The sequence below is a fragment of the Colletes latitarsis genome, chromosome 12 (genome assembly GCF_051014445.1).
Source record: "Colletes latitarsis isolate SP2378_abdomen chromosome 12, iyColLati1, whole genome shotgun sequence".
NCBI lineage: Eukaryota > Metazoa > Arthropoda > Insecta > Hymenoptera > Colletidae > Colletes > Colletes latitarsis.
In genome coordinates this window covers 20,976,503-20,995,449 of record NC_135145.1, presented here as the reverse complement: position 1 = coordinate 20,995,449, position 18,947 = coordinate 20,976,503, and the positions used below count along the sequence as shown (strand labels likewise).

The following is an 18,947-nucleotide window of genomic DNA, read 5'->3' as shown; positions in this document are numbered from 1 at the left end:
CTTCGTTTCCAATATTTTTCAATTTGATACTCATTAAAAATACAAGGGATGATGTGGCTTGTTTGCTTGTAGAAAATTCTTATTTGCAAGTACAATCGAAAGAAAATTTCAACAAGTGTATTTATATACACAAAATAATTATAATTACTTTCAGAAATGTGAGAATTTATATATACAAAATAAATAGTAAAATAGAATGATTATTTTATTGGGGGTTTTTTAGACTAGAAAAATAAAATAAACATTTCCAATATATTTAAATCTAATGAACATTAAAAACACAAGGTTTTATGTGGTTTGTTGCTTATTAAAAATTCTTATTTGCAAGCACAGTTAAATGCAATAAAAACAAAATTTCAAGTGTTTTTATACACTCAAAATAATACATAGAATAATTATAATGTAAGAATAAAGTAATTTCAAGACAATTTACTGTCAATTTTCAATTCTTTTGGAAACTGTAAATACAATTTTCGAAATTTGCAAAATAATCTTGCAGCCCTATTGGTAAAATTAATTTACCAAACTCTTTAATTTCCACGGTCGACTTCCCCCGGTACCAGAACGCTTTAATAATACCAAATAGAATTTGATACGTAGCGCGAAGAGATTTGTTATGGGAATAAATAAAAATAAAATGTAAATCCGCCGGGGATTCGAACGTGGGATTTCCCTCCCCGGATCACAATCCGTCAAGTTGATCCACGGCTATCGCTATTGGAACTCGTGTCGATCCTAGCGCAGTTAAGCAGTCGAGTTATAGCGACAAATTCAATATTTTCCAGCAAACAATCGATCCTAGATTAAAAACGCGCCCCTTCGAGATAACCCTCGAAACAATCGACCACTGATATTTCAAAATCTCGATTCATCGTCTGCTACGTTTTATTTCGAAGGAAAATTCAGACACCCTCGTTAGACGGTTACAATTTATTCGGTGGATTTGATTTGTGGCCCGTGTTGTTATTGGTGCAACGAGCGTGGGGGTGGGGGGAGGGGGATGGAAAGTTTATGACTTCCAGTTCGAATGTTCCCGCGGGATATTTACGATCATAATAAAAATGACTAGTGTCAGATATATCGAATACAATCTGTCGCTAATATAATTCTCACCGCGTCGGTTCCCGCGCTCGCCGCCAGATGGCCACGCTCTCGACTCTCTCGCAAGCGATCGACTGACCCCTCGGTTACTACATAAGCACGCTGGCACCGCGTTTGTAATGGGTGTCAGTGGAGCGTTCGGAGACACCGTGCAGCGGCGCGGGGGGGAAAAAATAAAAAAGAGGGGAACGAAGAAAGGACGTGGAGAGAAATAACACACGCGTTGGGGGGATGATGAAACGCCAGGCCGCAGCTGGACGACGGCGAAAGAGAAAATCTCGCGGACGCGAGGGGGTGGGTGGGTGGGGGGACGTGGAAAGGGAGGAAAAACGGGGTTGGAGGCGGAGAAAAAGCGCCAGGGGAATAGGATCAACAAACAGATTAATCTGTGTTACGTTCTGGACGTGGCCCCGTGGCTGGGTTACAGGGCAACGCCGAGAAAAAGAGACTGCACGGGGGGAGGAGAGGGGGGGTCCGGTCGAAAACGAGAAAAAGGGTAAAAATGGGAAAGGGCGCCCCCCTCCGCGACTCTCTCTGGGTGGGAGGGAATTTAATTCTCCGGAGGTCGTTTATCAAAACACAAAACGCGGAATATTCTCGGCACGCGGGGGGGGGGGGGGCCGACGCTTTTCCCTCTGTCGACGAAGGCTGTCCCGGGCGTTTCCAAAACTCGTCATCGCCCGTTCAACGCGAAACAAGCTCGTTCGTAACGAAATGTGTGTTTCCCGGGTCCCCGTTTCCGAGGCGAAAAACTCTCGACGAGCTCTCGCACGCGTGTTTTATTTTTTTTTTTCGACCCCCTCTCAATACTATCTACCGTATCACCGAGTATATGGCCGACATCCAATATCGGCGGTGGCAAGGGTGAACTGCAGCCATTTCGAATACACGTCCTGGAAATTTCACCCGGAGGCTCGATCCAGCGATTGTTTGTAATAATTAAGGGCGAGAAAAGAGGGATTCACGCGATTCTAATTTGATCATCCTGTGTCTGAGGAGTCGAGAAATTAACAAACGTGAAATAATAGACGCAAAGAAATTTAAAAAAAAACATTCCATAGGGGGTGATAATTAGATTCCCCGCTCCAGGGGGTGAGTAAACAATTTCTCTTTATCGAGGGGTTGTGGAAGCACATAGAGCCAGACTATCACGGAGCTATCTAATACGTCTAAACTTAATGAAGCTATCCTCGCGAGGGAAAACTGTATAGAGAGGGTTCCTCGAGAAGATCCAAGGGGGTGGCGTTGCACACGTACATCCGAGGGGGGGTGTAGGTTGCACCAGTCACGAAAGAGAGGCGAGCACGGTGTATAGGCTGTTTTCGCGCTAACCTAATTTCGTCCTCATCGAGGATACAAACCCGTTTAAGCCGGCCACCCCTTCGCCAGCCCACGGGGACCGGTGACTCCGAGGGGGTGGTGACTCCATTTCCAGAGGCTGCCGCCTCTGCGACCGAGAGTGAATTATCGCGTACTACAAACCCGGCCAGAGTCCTCCTATCCACCCCCTCTCGTCCACCCCCCGTCCCCTCTCTGGCAAGGCTCCCTTTTTTGCCAGCGTGCTAGTTTCCGTGTACCGCGAGGAATCCGTGCGCCCTCCGCACCCTCTGCACTGGCCGTTTTCATTACGCGGATTCGGTGTATCGTGATGGAATGCCGGGACTCCATTGTCCGGGACAATCGGGACCGAACTGAGAACATTAAACGGGGAAAACGGACGATAAGCGACTCCCAGACGCCCCCCCCGGTCGTGTCCTGGACTTCAAACAAGGACCAAAGTCTCCCAGGATACTCGAAACAACCTTGGTCGACGCTCAGCGATAGCTCCAATTCCTGGCTAAATTAGAATCGGAAGCTAACGTTTCCTTAACCCTTTGACCACGGTCGATTTCGAAGCAACCGCGCACGCTCTGTGCGGAAAACGTTTCCGCGCCCTGAATAACACGCGGATTGAACGCCCGTGGGGCGTTTAACGCACGCAGTCGACTGAATATAGGAGCTTTTACTAGTCAAAGGGTTAAGGGGATTCCAGTCAATCCTCAAGCCTTTCTTGTTACTTTTCAACGCTAGGTTCGTTAAAATGCAGTCTTTCTTTTAATTAGAATGTACATACAGGTATTTACATCGTTGAATTAACTGTAATTTCAAACATGGAATCTGAAACTCGAGTTCCCTTTGTTGAGGAATGCAGTGTCGCCATCTACTAGACGCCTAGAATGTTCGTAGTACTCATGGTGAGACATCATGCTCCTTTTTTTATTTTAAGCAGTAATTGAAGCATTATTAAAGTAATAATAGCTACATCAAATACGTAGTTAATGGTGGCCTAAACTATAACACCCTTAACCTAGTGTTACATAGAACGATGTTTAAACTAACTTTATGAAACAAATCCTATAGCAATTTCCTTGTGGTCATCTTAAAGGTCCATTTTGTATCCCCAATTGAATTTTTCATCACGAGAAAGCAAGTAATAATCAGCGTATCGATGTTAAAAATCGACCCCAGTTAATTTTCCGTTTGAAATTACCCGCCATGGAGGTACCGTGACTCACACCGCGAGCCACGAGGCTTTCGTGGTGGGGGGAAGAGTGGGACGAGGCCCAGTTCGTAGGAGTGGGGAGCTCGAGGGGTCTGGGTTATCCCCTCCACTCAGCGGCCTCAGTCCTCGAGTAACTCTCAAGATGTTCGTGTCGGTGTAAATATAATGTTGTTTAAGGTTATGTGCCCCTGTTGCTACGCAGTAATTCTTCCTCGCTGTTCGCATTATTCGACCAGATATTACATTGTGAGCATACTTTGAATATTACTAGTAGTCTTAGTGTTATTTATTCTTATTTATTAACTTCTTCGCGAAGAATAACGATGACTTTGAAAGTGTGAATAGTGTTCCTCAAGGATACTCCTGTTACTACGCAGTAAGTATTCTTCGCTGTCCAAGTTATTCGATCAGATATTTGTGAAAATACTTCGAATGTTACTATTTTTGTTTATTAACATTTTAGGGGTACAACTTTGCAAATAGCGACTCTGGTAGTGAACAAAAGCGTAAACATTTGTTGCATATTATACTTTATGAAATTATTTCGAATATTACTGTTTACCTCAGTGTTATTTATTTTTATTTATTAACATTTTAGACGTGCTGCAGTGGGCTACGAAGCAACTTCGCGAAGAATATCGACGATTTTCGTGGTGAAAGTGTAAACAGTGTTATATTATAATTTGTGAAATTATTTCGAATATTACTATTCTTCTCAGTGTTGTATAGTTCCATTTATTAACCGTAGAGGGCGACACAATACCTTTGCTTGTGAAGAAAGTCTTCTTTGCTGAAGTATACTTTAAATATTACTATTCTTCTCAGTGTTATATAGTTTCATTTATTAACCATAGGGGGAAGCACCTTTGCTTGCGAAGAACAAATTAATACAATTATTGCATTAACCCCCAGTAAGTCTTCTTCGCTGACCATGTTATACTTTGAATATTACTATTCTTCTCAGTGTTATATAGTTCCATTTATTAACCGTAGGGGGAAGCACCTTTGCTTGCGAAGAACAAATTAATACAATTATTGCATTAACCGATGTGTAAGAGTAACAAAGTACGTGCAACATGGAATACAAAGGTAATAGGACTCCATAAAACTTAATTTAACCATCATTATCATTGCAATCAATTCAGCGACCCATTCCTCTAGAAAATAATTTCAAGTACACCGATAGATACAAGCGATACTAAAGACACAGAACTGATAGAAACTCTAATAAATAGTTCAGCGACCCACTCACCTAGAAAATAGTTTCAAGTACACCGATAGATAGAAACGATACTAATGACACAGAACTGATAGAAACTCTAACAAATAGTTCAGCGACCCACTCACCTAGAAAATAATTTCAAGCACACAGATAGATAGAAACGTACATTAAAGTCACGTTTTAATTTCTGGCTGAACATTTGGATCACCGATGGATGGATTGGAGGGGAAGAATTCAGAGTAAGCAGCTTCCGGAGACAGGAGAAAGGGGGGGCGTCGCCTATATCCACATCGAGCGTTTTTACCACCTACGTTCTCCACCTTTTTCCTCCGGACCGGTACAAAGGTCCCGCGATCCTCGTTAACGAGGAGATCCGCGACAGTTTTTCCTTCCCCCTCCCCCTCTGGATCCCTTTTTCCGTGCCCCGGCATTCGAAACGCGGAAACGTCGTTACAGCGTCCCCGGGTGCCATCCGGACGTCGCGTCGGATGCGTCGCGATATTTTCTTGCCACCCGTTCGCCTCTGAATTCGAGGCTTTTGTAACGCACAGTTTTACGCCATCAGGATTCCCCTGCGAAGGAATGCAATTAAAAACGCTCAGAAACTCCCACCCCCCTCCCCCAGTAGGTATCTCGTTAGTCGAAGGACGCTAGATTTGCGAAATAACAATCGTTCCTGCGTCGTGTTCCTCGTGTCCCAACGATACAAATGGAAAATTCAGATTCTCCCTAATCCAACTTAGAGTTAAATATCATTCGAACAACTTTGAATAAAAGTTTATTATTTAAACTGTCGATCGTAGATTAAAAAATTGTTCCAACGGAAATTCTAGAATGGAAAATCTAGATGTTCTCTAATTCATTTCAGAGTTATTATTTGAGCAACTTGGAGTATGAATTTGTTATTTAATTGTTCACGAAGGAGACTCTGGGATGGGTGTTAATCATTAAATTTTCTTGATTGTTTAAATAAGGTCTTTTCGTCCGTGATACCATTGATGCATTCGACTAGATTAATTTGTACGTAAATATGGCATATTTACGCGCACGGATGAAATTTGAAATATCGACCGTTACCCAATCAACGTTCGACAAACAGAAAAATATAGGGGAAAACACCACATCGCTCGCGAGTTTACGGATCGATGCTGTGTATGGTCGAATAAAAGGGGTTTGGAAGGGAGTTTAACACAGTTAAAAAACATTTTACAACTTTATAAAGTTTCTAGTGTCGAAGCACTTAATTGAATGATATTTTACAATTTTGTAAAATTTCTAGTGTCAGAGCACTTGATTGAAAGATATTTTACACCTTTTTAAAATTTCTAGTGTCAGAGCACTTGATTGAAATATATTTTACAACTTTGTAAATTTTTCAGTGTCACTTGATTGATAAATTGTTTGTAACTTTGTAAAATTTCTAATATCAAAACATTTGATTGATAAATTTTGTATAACTTTGTAAAATGTTTAGTGTCACTTGATTGATAAATTGTTTGCAACTTTGTAAATTTTTTATAACTTTGTAAAATGTTTAGTGTCACTTGATTGATAAATATTTTACAACTTTGTAAATTTTTTAGTCACTTGATTTATAAATTGTTTGCAACTTTGTAAAATTTCTAATATCAAAGAATTTGATTGATAAATTTTTTACAACTTGGTAAAATTTCTAGTGTCACTTGATTGTCTTTCTGATGAAATTTGCTATTTAAACCACCAATAAAATTTCCATTAAGCTGAACATATCCCTTTTTAAATTTGTACTCTATGTTTTAATAATTCTCAAAAATACGTAGCTACATTATATTATAAATTCTATATTCAAAAAATCCCCTGTTATTTCTATGAAAAAACAGTCAAAGAATAGCCACCCCCAAATAAAATTTCTCTCATTCCGTGTCTTTTTAATCAAATTTACTATTTAAATAGCCAATAAAATTTCCACTAAATTCAATATACCACCGCTTTTTAAATGCCAGAATGTTTTAATAATTCTTCACTTAATCGATAGTCTTTTTTAGTCCTAGTTCTGTAATTGTATGTTACAATCGCGTGCAACTTTATCAAGTCTGTAATGAGTACTTCAAATGAAATAGTTTGGCAGTAATTGTTCCGATAAAGAAATACACACCGTCGAATGGAAATTAAGAATCGCGTGTTTCAGCCATCTAATATACCATAAAGTGTTTAAACTAAATCCCCACGAACACGCAACGTAAAATTCGTGTAAACAGTTTAAGGTAAAAAGAAGCTATTTTTAATAAAGAATCGTACACGTCATCGATTCGGAATCCGGTTGATGACGAATACATTTACATTGTTTGGATCCTCATAGTCTGTTCGCAATATCGAGCAACACTCTCGAAGTCGAGGTTGTCGCGAGGCTAAATGACGCGTGTAGGCGGGGGTGGTGATCGTGAATCGGGGTCACAAACACACAGACACACACGTCGAAATGGAATTTCCCTGGTTGCGGGGGCCGGGGGGTGGGGTAGCGCGAGAAAGAAAAAAACAGAAAGAAATAGAAGAAAAGTACAGCGTTGCATTCGAGGGGGTGGGGGGGGGGGTGGGGGGGGGAGGTCGTCGTTCGTGCTTCGACTCGCGTTTACCTCCGGCGCGAGAACGGGCCCGCGTGAGCCGCGACCATCTGCAGGAAATATCGAAATAACCCCCGGGAGATCGACGTGGCTCGACGCTCTCATTCAAGATTCATGATTAAACTTCGAATCTGGCCCGCGCGCGCGCCACTTTTTCGATTAAGCTCGGCCCGTTGTTCTCGGGCGCGCCGGTGCACGCGTCGCGGGATTACGGGGCGCAAAAGTTCGGGGGGCGGAAAGTTCGACGACGGGGGCGTATTGTAATGCAGGGTCTGAGCAATCGCGACGCCGGAATTTTCGCGGACGTGAAACCACTCACGGAAACGCCGCGAGTTTGATTTGAAAATTTTCCGAAACTAGGGAGGCAAATGTTTTTTGGTTCAGGCTATACATCGAGTACTAGGTGTTATTGTATGGATAATAGATATGGGAGGCTTTTACTGGTGGTGATTTTATAGATGTTCTTGTCAAAGTTTTTTATTTTATTAGTATTATTTTGGGGTTCCATTGTTAATAATTTACAACCTTTTCAATCTTTTTCTGTTATAATTGCTGACGTACAACCACCCTCGAAAACACCACGACTTTGATTTGAAAATTTTCCGAAACTAGGGAGGCAAATGTTTTTTGGTTCAGGCTATACATTGGTTACTAGGTGTTATTGTATGGACAATAGATGTGGAAGACTGGTGGTGATTTTGCAGATGTTCTTGTCAATGTTTTTTATTTTATTAGTATTATTTTAGGGTTCCATTGTTAATAATGTCCATCTCTTTCAATCTTTTTATGTTATAATTGCTGACGTACAACCACCCTCGAAATCACCACGACTTTGATTTGAAAATTTTCCAAAACTAGGGAGGCAAATGTTTTTTGGTTCAGGCTATACATCGGGTACCGTGTGTTATTGTATGGATAATAGATATGGACGGTTTTTACTGGTGGTGATTTTACAGATGTTCTTGTCAAAGTTTTTTATTTTATTAGTATTATTTTGGAGTTCCATTGTTAATAATTTACATCCCTTTCAATCTTTTTATGTTCCTATTGTGGACGTAAAACTACCCCCGATAATGCCGCGAGTTTAATTCGAAAATTTTGCGAAACCGAGGGAGGCAAATGTTTTTTGGTTCAGGCTATACATCGGGTGCTAGGTGTTATTGTATGGATAATAGATATGGAAGGCTTTTACTGGTAGTGATTTTACAGATGCTCTTGTCAAAGTTTTTTATTTTATTAGTATTGTTTTAGGGTTCCATTGTTAATACTTTACATCCCTTTCAATCTTTTTATGTTCCTATTGTGGACGTAAAACCACCCCCGATAATGCCGCGAGTTTGATTTGAAAATTTTGCGAAACCGAGGGAGGCAAATGTTTTTTGGTTCAGGCTATACATCGGGTACCGTGTGTTATTGTATGGACAGTAGATATGGAAGGCTTGGAAAATTGTATTGTATTATTTTCAAGCTGTTCTTGTCAAAATTGTTTATTATTTTATTAGTATTATTTTAGGGCTCTATTGTAAATAATCTCCACCCCTTTCATTCTTCTTTTGTTCTGAAACTTTCGAAGGTAATTTAATTTGTTTTTATTCAATTACTATCTTCATATGTTTATATACTAGAGGGTTTATTATTTAATTGTGTGACGGTCACCGGTGACCACCATGTTTAATCAACATGTGTACAAAAATTTCTTGTTAACTTAAAAATATTGACCTCATATTGCAATTGCAATTAATTCCAAATAGACATCCCCCTTTTCTATACTAATTCTAACCCCAAAACATAGATCTCCCCTAATCATCGAAGACAGTGCATCATTTTTTTTTTATTCGTCGAAAACAGGGGTTATCTTCGCGATTCAACTTCGACCCGCTTTTTTGACGCGTTCTGTTCCCCTCCACAGTGAAGATGAGCACAGAACACTCGAAGCAGAGGGGAGGGATGGACGCGCGGATTAAATCGTCGAACGGAAATTGCCGTGGCGAAAATTTGGAGGGGTAAAAAAAAAAAAAAAAAAAAAAAATTCGACCGACTAGTCGGGTCCCGATGACGTTTCGCTCGCAGGCCGGAAATGCACAAGATTAAATCGATCGAAACTGCGGGTTTCATCGCGCGGGGGGGAGGGTTAGAGAATCGTCGAGAATCGGGAACTTCGCTATTTTTATTTTTATTTTTTACTCCCCCGTGTGTTTGCGTCGAAAAATATTTTTTTTGTCCGGCCCCCCTCTTCTCCCCTCGACGTCCGTTGAAAAAATCTAAAAACTGAAAACGGAGATCCGTTAATTGGATATTCGCGAACGCTACTCGAAAAAACGTTAAAACGTTTCTCTCCGTGGAAAAAATTTCGAAATACCTCTCTCCGGGTGTAACTCGATCCTCCCCCGCGTAATGCTTAGTCCGTTTACTTACTCGTTTAATTAATTTAATCGATTAAGCTCTGGGTCTCTTTGGGAATTACAGAGTTAAGGGCTCTATTCCGAAACTTGCTCTTTAAAAAGCGATTCGTACTTTTTAAGTTGATTTTCCCTCGAAGGGGGTGGAATTTTCAGATCGAAACACTGAGACAAATAAATAAAGATCCTCTGCATTTTTTATTCTCTGGAATATTGATATGTTTCGAAATTGCATTTTTTCGTTCCTTCCCCACATACTGCTTAGTTTGTTTACTTACACGTTTAATTTTGTTATGTTTGAATCTTGTGTTGTACGTCTAAAGTGACGGTCACCGGTGACCACCATGGCAGTCAACAATGAAATGGTGACGGTCACCGGTGACCACCATGACGAGGAACACTAAAGTGATGGTCACTGTTGGCCACCATGATGGTCTCTGTTGACCACTACGATGGCCAGCATTGAATTGACGGTCACCGGTGACCACCACAACGGTGAATATTGAAGTGACGGTCACCGGTGACCACCATGACGAGGAACACTAAAGTGATGGTCACTGTTGACCACCATGATGGTTACTGTTGACCACCACGACGGTGAACATTGAAGTGACGGTCACCGGTGACCACCATGACGAGGAACACTGAATTGATGGTCACTATTGACCACCACGATGGCCAGCATTGAATTGACGGTCACTGGTGACCACCATGACCTGAAACTTGTATTTTAAAGTACATACTTTTTATTTAAGTTGATTTTCTCTCGAAGGGGGTGGAAACTTCAGATCGAAACACTCAGAGAAATAGATAGAGATTTGCATTTTTTATTCACTGAAAAATTGATACATTTTGCTCCGAAATTGCAATAAACTATTGCCAGACTGACCATTGATCCAACTAGCTTGGAAAATCGTTTCAACATCTATTGCCCAGAGTTTCCTCACGTTCGATAGTTTCCATAGATGTAATCCGAATTGAAATCAAAGTTCGCGACACCTCGTGACAGGGTGGAAACTTTTCGAAGAAGTTTAATATAATCCATGGAATCTACCAAACTCGACTTTTATCGTTTCATACATCGCGATCCGTCAATACGATTTGAAAAAGCTGATCAATTTTGGAGGACCAAAATCCCGCGAAAGGGGACGAATATTTTTCCGACGTGATTTAAATATTAATCACAGTCGTTGGGTGGGGAGAAAAATTGTTCCTTTCCAAATATTCGATGGGAATTAATTCCAGGTCGACTGAGACCATCGAAAGCGATACTGGGAGAATATTTTTCAGTGTTTTTTTCCCCCTCCTGTCCCAGAAGAGTCATCCAAAACGGAATTTGTTTGTCGGGGTCTCGAATGTAGGAGGGGAGAAAAAAAACGCCCAGCCTGCTTGGCGGAAAAATAAATACGGATCGGAGCACGCTAGAAAAATCTCAATTACAGACGGACCAGCGGGGTTGAGAGGGGGTTGTTTGTAGAGTCCGTGCGTGAAAAATGGAAAAAGCTGAGAAGAACTGTATAAACATAATTCGAGGGAAAGGTGGAGGCGAAACGCGTTCGTTTTCGGTGTGCAAACTCGTGGCAGACCAAATATCAAGATGGATGGTTCTTGGTGGAGTTATGGTAAATGGGGGAAAATAGTGTTAGCTGCCATGGATCCACGAGAAAAACTATTTGATTTGTTGTTTGCAGGAAATAGAATTTGGGGAAAGTTTGAAACAAAATTTTAGGAGCTTTAAATTATGTAGTTTTTATACAGGGTGTTTGGTCTTCGCTGGGAAAAATTGTAATGGGAGATTTTAGAGGTAAAAATAAGACGAAAATCAAGAATACTAATTTGTTGATGGAGGCTTGGTTAAAAAGTTATGGAAACATTTCAGACCACACAGTATATTTTTGGTATAGAATTTTTTTCTCGAAAATGGTTAGGATTTCGAGGGTATGTCTATTGACAAAAAATGGTTATATTTGATCCCAGAATCTAGAAATAATTTTTTTAGAACGATTCGAAATTTTTTTTTTGTCGAAAAATTTAGGCACCTATCCCCTGTCGATCTTTCTTAAAAGTTTGTTTTTCATTTTTAATTAATTTGTTTGACGTTGCACGGAAATTTTGTTTAATACTTTTTTGTAGGTACTCATGAGCTCTACTTCAGAAAAATGTTTCATTGAAATATATTCACTATCGTAGGAGTTATGGCTGTTTGAAAATTGAACCATTTTTATGGGGGTTTTCTCATTTTAGGGGGTCAAGGAACAACTTTTCGAATATTTTTAGAATTTCTACATATTCTACACTAAAATACGCGTCGTTTGCTTTTTTAAACATTAAAATCGTCCAATCCGTTCAGAAGTTATGACATTTTAAAGATTCCTATGAAATTTCAGTGAAACATATCGACGTTATGGTCAGACATTGTATTTTCGGTAAAGAATTTTTTTCTCGAAAGTGAGCAGGAATTCGGGGGTATGTGTATTCACCAAAAATGATTGCAATCACCCACTGTAACTAAATATAATTTTTTTAGTATGATTTAAAATTTTTTAATTTTGTCCAAAAATTTCAGTACCTTCTCGAATTTTTTTCTCGAAAGTGGGTAGGATTTCAGGGGTATGTGTATTCACCAAAAATGATTGTAATCACCCACTGTAAATAAATATAATTTTTTTAGTATGATTTAAAATTTCTTAATTTTGTCCAAAAATTTCAGTACCTTCTCGAATTTTTTTCTCGAAAATGGATAGGATTTCATGGGTATGTGTATTCACCAAAAATGATTGTAATCACCCACTGTAACGAAATATAATTTTTTTAGTATGATTTAAAATTTCTTAATTTTGTCCAAAAATTTCAGTACCTACACGAATTTTTTTCTCGAAAGTGGGTAGGATTTCATGGGTATGTGTATTCACCAAAAATGATTGTAATTACCCACTGTAACGAAATATATTTTTTTTAGTATGATTTAAAATTATTTAATTTAATTGTTAATAACTTTTTAACGAAGCCTCAATCAAAAAATTAGTATTCTTGATTTTCGTCTTGTTTTGACCTCTAGAATCCCCCATTAAAATTTTAATTTTTCAATTTAGTATAAACATTTGACAAAGCAAATTTCATTCACAAATAATTATAATTGTTGACTCATAAATAGAGACTTCTAATTTAATTCTAAATTCTGATAAAATTGTAATTTTTCAATTTATCGTAAATATTTGACAAAGCAAATTTCGTTCACAAATAATTATAATTGTTGGCTCATAAATAGAGAGTTCTAATTTAATTCTAAATTCTGATAAAATTGTAATTTTTCAATTTATCGTAAATATTTGACAAAGAAAATTACGTTCAAAAAGAATTATAATTGTTGGCTCATAAATAGAGACTTCTAATTTAATTCTAAATTCTGATAAAATTGTAATTTTTCAATTTATCGTAAATATTTGACAAAGCAAATTACGTTCAAAAAGAATTATAATTGTTGGCTCATAAATAGAGACTTCTAATTTAATTCTAAATTCTGATAAAATTGTAATTTTTCAATTCATTGTAAATATTTGACAAAATAAATTTCGTTCAAAAAGAATTATAATTGTTGGCTCATAAATAGAGACTTCTAATTTAATTCTAAATTCTGATAAAATTTTAATTTTTCAATTTATTTTAAACATTTGATAAAGCAAATTTCATTCACAAATAATTATAATTGTTGGCTCATAAATAGAGACTTCTAATTTAATTCTAAATTCTGATAAAATTATAATTTTTAAATTTATTTTAAACATTTGACAAAGCAAATTTCATTCACAAATAATTATAATTGTTGGCTCATAAATAGACTTCTAATTCAATTCAAAATTCTGATAAATTTTTAATTTTTGAATCCATTACAAATATTTGATATCCCCCATCAATAGTTGCAACGAAACTAAAATAATAATTCGTAACCCGAGAAAATAAAGAATTATACCAGCAACGATACCAGATATTTTTGCAGAAAAATCGACCGTTTTTGGATGCGTTTTTTGGGGGGGGTCGATACGTTAATTTCGCGGAGCAATTACGCAGTTCTGAGCTCGCGACATGCGACTGGAGGATAGAGTGTTTGCAAATTTGCTTTCCGCGCGTCCAACTCGAGAACGGGGCGAGGTAAAACAACGATTTTCCCTGTCGCGAGGCCTCCTTGAAACTGGTAATTTTTCGGTGGAGTGGCCTCCACGATCCTCTCGAGTGTATTTGCGGTAAAAGCGAGCCGAAGTCGACCTACGGCCACCGTGGTACTTCCTCCCCAACCGCCATCGAGACCGTGGCTTCCGGTAGCGTCGTTTTCGCTCGACTTTGATATGTAAAGAAACGTGGCATGTTTATTAATCGATTATTGCGCAGCATCGAAAGGGCACTGCATTCATTTCACCCCCATTACGCTCACAAATTTATTTACACTCGCGTTCTCTGCTGTTTAATCCACTTTTGTATACTCTTTTACCTTTGCTTTACCCTTTCTGTGTCGTATTATGTGCAACGGGGACGTGGAAAATATTAATAAACATCACGGATAATCGGCCTTTTCAGTTGGAAAGCGAACGATTTCATGTCTAGTAATTCTTCATTTTGTGTTTATTGCAATCAATTCATTTCCTAATTTATTAAGTAGAATTCTCCTTTCAATATACAGATATTCATATCTTAATAAATTCTCTTAAAGCTGGAAAATTCTACGTTTGGGGTTGTCGAACATAAAACACAAAACTCTAAAAATTACTCTCAGATTACAGTAGATTAAAGCATAACTATATTAGAATAAAACACATTGCATTTCCCAGTTTGTTATCTCCTACGAGTGGAAATTCTCATGGATAGAGCAACTCTTCAATGAGGTTTGATGCTTCTTGGATTGTTTTGTTTTTTCTAATAATAAATAATAAATCAGAGGCATGGATCTTCCCAACTTCTTCTGAGGGTCTCGTCAGACTCGTAGATGAATTTTAGCGGTCGTAATATCGAGCTGACCGCGTCTATAATAAACGTAGCGCAGCGCGTGGCGCTTTATCGTGATTAAATGTCAACACGATCGTTGGGGCGATATCGAGTTATCTAAAATTTGTCCCAATTGCGAAACTGCCGGTAGCTCGACCCAGGTCCCGGGTCATCGGGCGCCACGGCCAACGATACGTGTATTTTTACCGTATCGTCGAAACAGCCACTCCGTCCACCCCCCCTCTTCGGAAAACGCGACACGAAAATTGTTTTATCTGTTCGTTTTTAATATCGTTACCCGATTAATTCACGGCTAAGTCAAAGGCGAGCGAATTTAATAGTTCGCGAACGTAATCGCCGGTGTATCGAGCCACCCCCAACCCTGGCGTTCGAACAATCCGCGCCGTAGCATTTCGAATTCACCTGGTCCGGGTCAACGACACTACCCGTTCGCTCGCAAAGAGCGTTCGACCTCTTTTAAATCCGCGCGACGGTCGAGTGTATTGGTAATTAAATTGTTGCGCGACGTTAATTCCCGCTCGCTGCATAGAACCGTCATTTTCCCCCAGTTTCTACGCTAGGGGAAACGGAAAAACGTCCCCTCTAGTCCTCCGCGCGAGAACAAACGCCTTGATTATGGTGCAACTGTTTACGAACGCAGGGGCGCGTTATTATCGAGACTCGATCTTAAAAAATGGGTCGAAACGTTTCCAAAGTGGATTTGTTGCGAATTATTGGGCACAAATTGTGCTTTCAGAGAGGCTGGTTATGGTGGTGGATAGGTTGATTCATCAACAGTGTTGAAATGATGGTTCTAGTTCAAACGCTTTGATTATGGTGCATTTGTTTATGAATGTTGCAGGGGCGCGTTATTATCGAGACTAGATCCTAAAAAATGGGTCGAAACGTTTCCAAAGTGGATTTGATGCGAATTATTGGGCACAAATTGTGCTTTCAGAGAGGGTGATTATGGTAGTGGATAGGTTGATTCATCAACAATGTTGAAATGATGGTTTTAGTTCAAACGCTTTGATTATGGTGCATTTGTTTATGAACGTTGCAGGGGCGCGTTATTATCGAGACTCGATCCTTAAAAATGGTTCGAAACGTTTCCAAAGTGGATTTGTTGCGAATTATTGGGCACAAATTGTACTTTCAGAGAGGGTGGTTATGGTAGTGGATAGGTGGATTCATCAACAGTGTTGAAATGATGGTTCTAGTTCAAACGCTTCGATTATGGTGCATTTGTTTATGAATGTTGCAGGGGCGCGTTATTATCGAGACTCGATCCTAAGAAATGGGTCGAAACGTTTCCAAAGTGGATTTGTTGCGAATTATTGGGCACAAATTGTGCTTTCAGAGAGGGTGGTTATGGTAGTGGATAGGTTGATTCATCAACAGTGTTGAAATAATGGTTCTAGTCCCTCCTAAAGATGCTTCCAAAGATTTGCAAACTGGATTTATTTGGAATTCTTGGATACAAATAGTACTTTCTTGTTTGTGGAGGGGTTGATATAAATGGGTTGATTGAACATTAGTCAACAGTGTTAATAGTGGTCAATAGTGGTTTTATTTCTTCCTAAAGATATATTCAAATATTTACAAATAACATTTGTTCGAAATTTTTGCAGACAAATAGTACTTTCATGTTTGATGATGATTGTGGTAGGGTTGATATAAATGGATTGATTAAACATTAGTCAACAGTGTTATTAGTGGTCAATAGTGGTTTTATTTTTTGCTAATGATGCTCTCAAACATTTACAAACAGGATTTATTCGAAATTCTTGGATACAAATGATACTTTCATGTTTGATGATCTTTGTGGACAGGTTGATAAAAATTGGATTGATTAAACATTGATCAACAATGTTAAAATAGTGATTTTATTTCTTCTAAAGGTGCTCCCAAATAGTTACAACCAAGATTTATTTCGAATTCTTGGATACAAATGATACATTCATGTTTGATGGTGTTTGTGGAAGGGTTGATATAAATGTATTGATTGAACATTAGTCAACAGTGTTATTAGTGGTCAGTAGTGGTTTTAGTTATTCCTAAAGATGCTCTCAAACATTTACAAAGAGGATTTATTTCGAATTCTTGAATACAAATGATACATTCATGTTTGATGATGATTGTGGAAGGGTTGATATAAATAGTTTGATTGAACATTAGTCAACAGTGTTATTAGTGGTCAGTAGTGGTTTTATTTCTTCCTAAAGATGCTCTCAAACATTTACAAAGAGGATTTATTTCGAATACTTGAATACAAATGATACATTCATGTTTGATGGTGTTTGTGGACGAGTTGATATAAATGGATTGATTGAACATTAGTCAACAGTGTTATTAGTGGTCAATAGTGGTTTTACTTTTTCCTAAAGATGCTCTCAAACATTTATAAATAGGATTTATTTGGAATTCGTGGATACAAATAGTACTTTCATGTTTGTTGATGTTTGTGGACAGGTTGATAAAAATTAGATAAATTAAACATAGATCAACAGTGTTAAAATAGTGGTTCTATTTCTTCCAAAAGGTGCTCTCACATATTTACAAACAAGATTTGTTCAAAATTGTTGAACACAAATGAGACATTCACATTTGGTTATGTTCTGATTTCGTATTGAATAATTCACAAACGAAAATTAACAAACATCATTGGTCAATAAAATCCAAAAAAGAAACGTCAAACTCGAATGGTCAAACCCCGCTTATTCTATCAACTGAGAGTACGATCCATGGCCCAATTTCTTATTAATTTTATCAATTCTCGCCAGTAGAGTTCCGATTTCGCGTTTAATAATCAACGAAGAAAATTCGACGGAATGTTGTTAATTTAAAACAGCGGATCACGCTCGCGGGAACCGGATGCATTTTCATACGTTCGACGCGTTCCGTTCGCAGCGTTGACGACCTGAAAATTTTACGCGCCCGAGCCTCGTCCGCGTCGGTCGGATTGCGCTGTTAAAAATTCAATTTTTCACCGAGATGGGGAATGATTAATAAAGCGAGCTTTTTCCGCCGGGCCGCGGGAAATAACTTGGCGGAATTAACAAACCGACGGTACCGTATTCGTTCCGTCCGCGTCGTTCGTTTCAACGTGAAACGGACGCGATACCAGCGGAATTCTTATTTCACAGTTAAACAACTTTTTCCCCGGACTCTGTGCCTGGAATAAAAACCAGAAATCGATTTATAAATTTAGTTTCGTTACTTCGAAACGCAACTATTACTCGATCGGGTCCAGGACTTTCCATTTTCGAAGCTTTTCAATTCAGTTTCGTTTTTCGTTCGGTTAGAGTGCGTCCCGTTGCGCGCGATGTTTAGAAAATGCACCTTCCGAAAGGCAGAAATTCGACAGCTTTTGCGCCACGGATGTTTTTGAAAGGTACCAAGCTGGAAAAACGGTGAATATTTATATGTTTATGGAGTTAACGTAGCTGACAGGCATGGGAAGTTGATTGAAAATGTACTGGGGGAAATTTCGGCTCTGATCACTCGACTTTTGATCGAGTAAACTTCGTCAAACGTGGGCAAACATCGTTAAACATAACCCAGTACGAATTATAAGACGTATTCGTACTCGTTTATCTTTTCAAATTCAAAACAATGTTGAAATTTGGTCAAACGTGAACAAACCTCTGTTCTTTAACTAATTCCCACCCTTTTTGAAACCTAGATCACTCAATATAGATTATAAAACATACTCGAACTCGTTTATCATTGTTGAAACTTGGTCAAACGCGAACAAACCTCGTCAAACTTAACCGAGACTTAACCCAATACAAATTATGAAACATATTTAAATTAATTTATTTTTTCAAATTCAAAACAGTGTTGGAAATTTGGGGAAACATGTATAAATCTAGTCAAACATGGACAAACCTCGTCAAATATGAAGAAACCTCTGTTCTTTAACTAATTTCCACCCTTTTTGAAACCTAGATCACTCAATACAAATTATAAAACATATTAAAACTCGTTTATCATTGTTGAAACTTGGTCAAACGTGAACAAACCTCGTCAAACCTAACCCAGACTTAACCCAATACAAATTATAAAACATATTTAGATTCATTTATTTTTTCAAATTCAAAACA

The 18,947-nt window shown here is 38.6% G+C and overlaps 1 protein-coding gene and 1 long non-coding RNA gene across 6 annotated transcripts in view; both read left to right on the top strand.

Annotated features, from left to right (window-relative positions):
• The window catches only part of LOC143348884 (kin of IRRE-like protein 3), a 339,595-nt gene that overhangs the window by 217,603 nt on the left and 103,045 nt on the right, over positions 1–18,947 (top strand). The window contains exon 1 of one of the 5 annotated variants that reach the window (XM_076779588.1): positions 4,687–4,732. The exons of 3 other annotated variants lie outside the window; for them this stretch is intronic. In XM_076779588.1, the coding sequence (XP_076635703.1) occupies positions 4,720–4,732 (13 nt within the window). In that variant the 5' untranslated portion in view covers positions 4,687–4,719. Of the gene's footprint in view, positions 1–4,686; positions 4,733–5,098; positions 5,105–18,947 lie in introns of those variants that run through there. One more of the 5 variants, XM_076779589.1, reaches the window with a different exon arrangement.
• On the top strand, positions 3,637–4,690 carry LOC143349090 (uncharacterized). Its single transcript, XR_013080863.1, has 6 exons — positions 3,637–3,642; positions 3,924–4,019; positions 4,107–4,149; positions 4,242–4,304; positions 4,498–4,554; positions 4,637–4,690. It is a non-coding gene; the product is annotated as an uncharacterized LOC143349090 (long non-coding RNA).